This window comes from Halyomorpha halys, unplaced genomic scaffold (assembly GCF_000696795.3).
Source record: "Halyomorpha halys isolate HHAL.00 unplaced genomic scaffold, Hhal_1.1 Scaffold2239.1, whole genome shotgun sequence".
Lineage (NCBI taxonomy): Eukaryota > Metazoa > Arthropoda > Insecta > Hemiptera > Pentatomidae > Halyomorpha > Halyomorpha halys.
Genome location: NW_027116796.1, coordinates 21,744 through 25,319, shown reverse-complemented (window position 1 = coordinate 25,319; position 3,576 = coordinate 21,744). Strand labels below are relative to the sequence as shown.

General features: G+C 37.1%; 1 protein-coding gene across 1 annotated transcript; it reads left to right on the top strand.

The window, feature by feature from the left end:
• Nucleotides 1–417: 417 nt before the first annotated feature.
• On the top strand, nucleotides 418–1,344 carry LOC106691320 (uncharacterized). Its single transcript, XM_014437053.1, has one exon. It carries the CDS (start codon nucleotides 418–420, stop codon nucleotides 1,342–1,344), a length of 927 nt encoding a protein of 308 aa, XP_014292539.1.
• Nucleotides 1,345–3,576: the final 2,232 nt, after the last annotated feature.

The window sequence follows — 3,576 nt, the reverse complement described above, 5'->3', positions numbered from 1 at the left end:
CGGTCACGTGACTTAAAATAGGGCGTGGCCTAATGATCATGTAAGTGATTATGTCGAACTAAATTTGAATTTATCCCCCCCCCCCCCGGTGGTCACATGACCAAATACTAGCCTCCGATTGGAAGCCTAATGATCAGGTGACCGACCACGTGAGTGGTTAAGGTTGGTTCGAGGCTAGGGTCCAAAGTCTATGGTCACGGGTGTGCTTAAGATAGGTTCGAGGCTAGGGTCCTTTTATCCCTACTCTCCTCCTGCAGCAATGGGGGTTCTTCTGAACATTAAACCTCTACATATAGAGATTAAAGCTCAAGCCCTTAGCTCTGCATATAGGCTTATGAAACTAGGAACTACCATTCCCTAACTTATGAGGGACATGGCTGACTGTTCAGGAGGATCAATAAAGACGGGATCCTGGCTATGCATTCTGATCATCAGGAGAAGAAATACAAGAACAATTACTATAGTGTAAGGGTTGAAGGGTCAACCCCACACAAGCCGTGCAATGGGATAAACTGCTACACAGACGGATCCTTAATGGAACAAGGATCTGGAGCAGGAATACGGAGGATGGATATGCCTTATCAAGGCATATCTATCTCGTTAGGAAAACACACCCCAGTATTCCAGGCTGAGGTGTTTGCAATAAATATCTGTGCCCAGAATTTAATAAAAGAGGGCATGAGGGAAAGGCTAATTACGATTTACACGGACAATCAGGCAGTCATTTATGCGCTGGATAACTATATAACCCGTTCCAAATTGGTGAAGGAGTGTAAGGCTAACCTGAACTCTCCCTCCTTGGCCAACAAGGTGCGGGTGGAATGGGTGCCTGAACATAAGGGCATTAAAAGAAATGAGCGAGCGGATTACCTAGCAAGGAAAGGATTTGAGTATGTTCCTCTCACACCGGACCCCATATGTGGGATTAGTATCAGCCATGCGAAGAGGCACATCAAAAAGATGGCTAAGAGCAAGGCTGGGTTACTCTGGAGAAATACCAGAGGAATGGAACAATCAAAAATGTTCCTCAAGGGATCCTGCCCGAAAAGAAGTAACTGTCTTCTTAATATTCATAGGAGTATCTTAAGATGGGTGACAGGTCTATACACGGGACACTGTCAGCTAAATAAGCATCTCTATAAAATGAGACTGATAGAGTCCCCTATCTTCAGGTTCTGCAGGAAAGATGAAGAGATTGCTTACCACATCATTTGCAGAGGTGATGTAGCGGCAAGAACACGATTCCTCATCTTCGGTAAGGATCGTATCTTGGACCTCAAACTTTGTGAGACAGTGGATCCTTATACAGTTTCCAGATTTGCAAAGGCAATTGGCCTGTTTTGAACAGAGGAGGGACGGCGTGCAATAGGCCCTCTGTGGCCGCAGTGTACTTAGTCGGAGAAAAAAAATCGTTTACATAAAAGTATATGTGTGAGAAAAAATTTAAATAATAATGTATATACAAAAATCATTGTAATATATTGCGGTGGTACTTCTAATGTAGCTTATTTTCAGTGTATAGAAGTTTTATAATAAGTAAAATTACAGTATTAACTTAAAAACATTGAATTAGTATTAATACTAAACTGCTATAACACAATCTCAATTGCTTTATAAATTACTAAAAAAAAAAAATGATAACAATGCTATAATATTCTTAAACTTAACCTCAGCATCTCATTTGTGGAAGGCCAATGATGGTAATATTGATTTTAGATATTGATACATATTTCCCGGCTTAATGAAATAAGAACTGAAATATGAAAATTAATTCATTATCCATGCAATAAAGACAATGACGTGACATTAGTAGCAGTAGCCTCCCATCTTCTACTTTCTTGTCTTAGTTTACTGGCAACCTTTTATAAAGGTTAGATATGAAGTATACTAACATATCACTCTTTGTAATCAACTTCTTTCTTAGTTTTCTGTGTTCATCTATCTGTCCATCAGGCCAAAAGAAATCCCAAAATCCACAACCCTCTGGATCATGTCAAATAATAACAACATAAAATCCTAGTCTTCTATTATTCTCTCCATGCCAATACATACACGCAAATTTCAGAAAACTCGTCATCATTGCGTCTAATTTTATTACATCAAGTGAGAAATCGTACGTCGCATAGTAAATCGTACGCGTATTACGCCTCACCTATAAAAGCGCAGATGAAAATCGTGTTTTCATTTTGATTTTGTCTTTCTAACCCTATGAGCTTCTCGAAAGCACTTTTTCCGTGCTTGAATTTTTCTCTAAAGTGTAAATAAAGCATAATCAACTTTCGTTTAAAATTGTTCTGTTAACACTGTGAAATATAATATTTAAATTAAAGTTATTTGTGATATGGTATTATTAAATATTTATACGACCGCAGTAATAATTTTAAAGCTTGGGAAAATATTACTCTCTTAGCAGAGACCGCATTTTATTTTTGCACTCTGAAGTATCAATAAGTGAGTTAATATAAGAAGAACTGGCACTGCCAATCTCGAATTGGTAAGACTGGGCTTAACCAACCAAGCTACGGGTGGCCTTTATAAGTTATATTTTACTGAAGTGAAAACTAAAAGTAATAGGAGGGAGAGGAGTGCGAAATGAAATGCTTGAAGTAAACTCAAAGACTGATCTTTATTGAGTCCAGTTCGGCTCTATATATACATTCAATCAGCGGATCGAATAGATCAGCTGATATTGGAGGTACACCTAACTGTAACTTATACAATAACCCATCCAAGAAATTATTTTTTATATAATTTTGAAAATTATTGTCTGATCACTGAGTCGTTCTGTCTCACCTTTTCAGTGCCACTCTCTGTATAAATGAAATGACCAACAATCATACAACGAACCTTGAAGAATAGTGTCAAAACCGGAGGATTAAAATAAACTCCATTTAATGAACTTTATCCCTTTTGTACACAAGAGTTGGCAAAAGTTAGCTATAACTAACATCTTGCCGTGTACGGGGCTTCGGGGTTTCTAAGCCCGACTAGGGGTTCCCCGTACAGGTGTTATATTGAAATTTATTAATATATTAATGTATTTATATTATGTATTTGTATTTATATTATGTATTTATATTTATATTATGTATTTATATTTATATTATGTATCTCTATCAGTTCCTGATGGGAACTGACTGAAAGGGGATGCGCTATATTTAATTCAACCACTAGACACCATCTGGATCCCTCGCCGTGGTATGCTAGATATGAATATCATAATTAATCATTGGAGTTCCTTTCCAACGGTATCGTGTTCACCAATTTACTATGCTATATATATATATATGAGGTGGCATGTAGGGATTATTAATTATAAAGTAAAGTCCTTGTTACATGTTTTATATTTACAATTATATATACATTACCAAGAATACTATTTTGAGAGAGCATGGTAAACTTGTATCCTTATACTTTAATTATAAGATAATGAATTGAGATGTACCAGCTGGGATATTTGATATTTATACTGACTCTAAGTTATTAATTCTATCCTTGCCATTCAACTAACAACAGAAAAAGTCTTACTTGTTTCGGTACATCGGTCGGCTTGGCGGTTGTCGCGGAAGAGCGTCC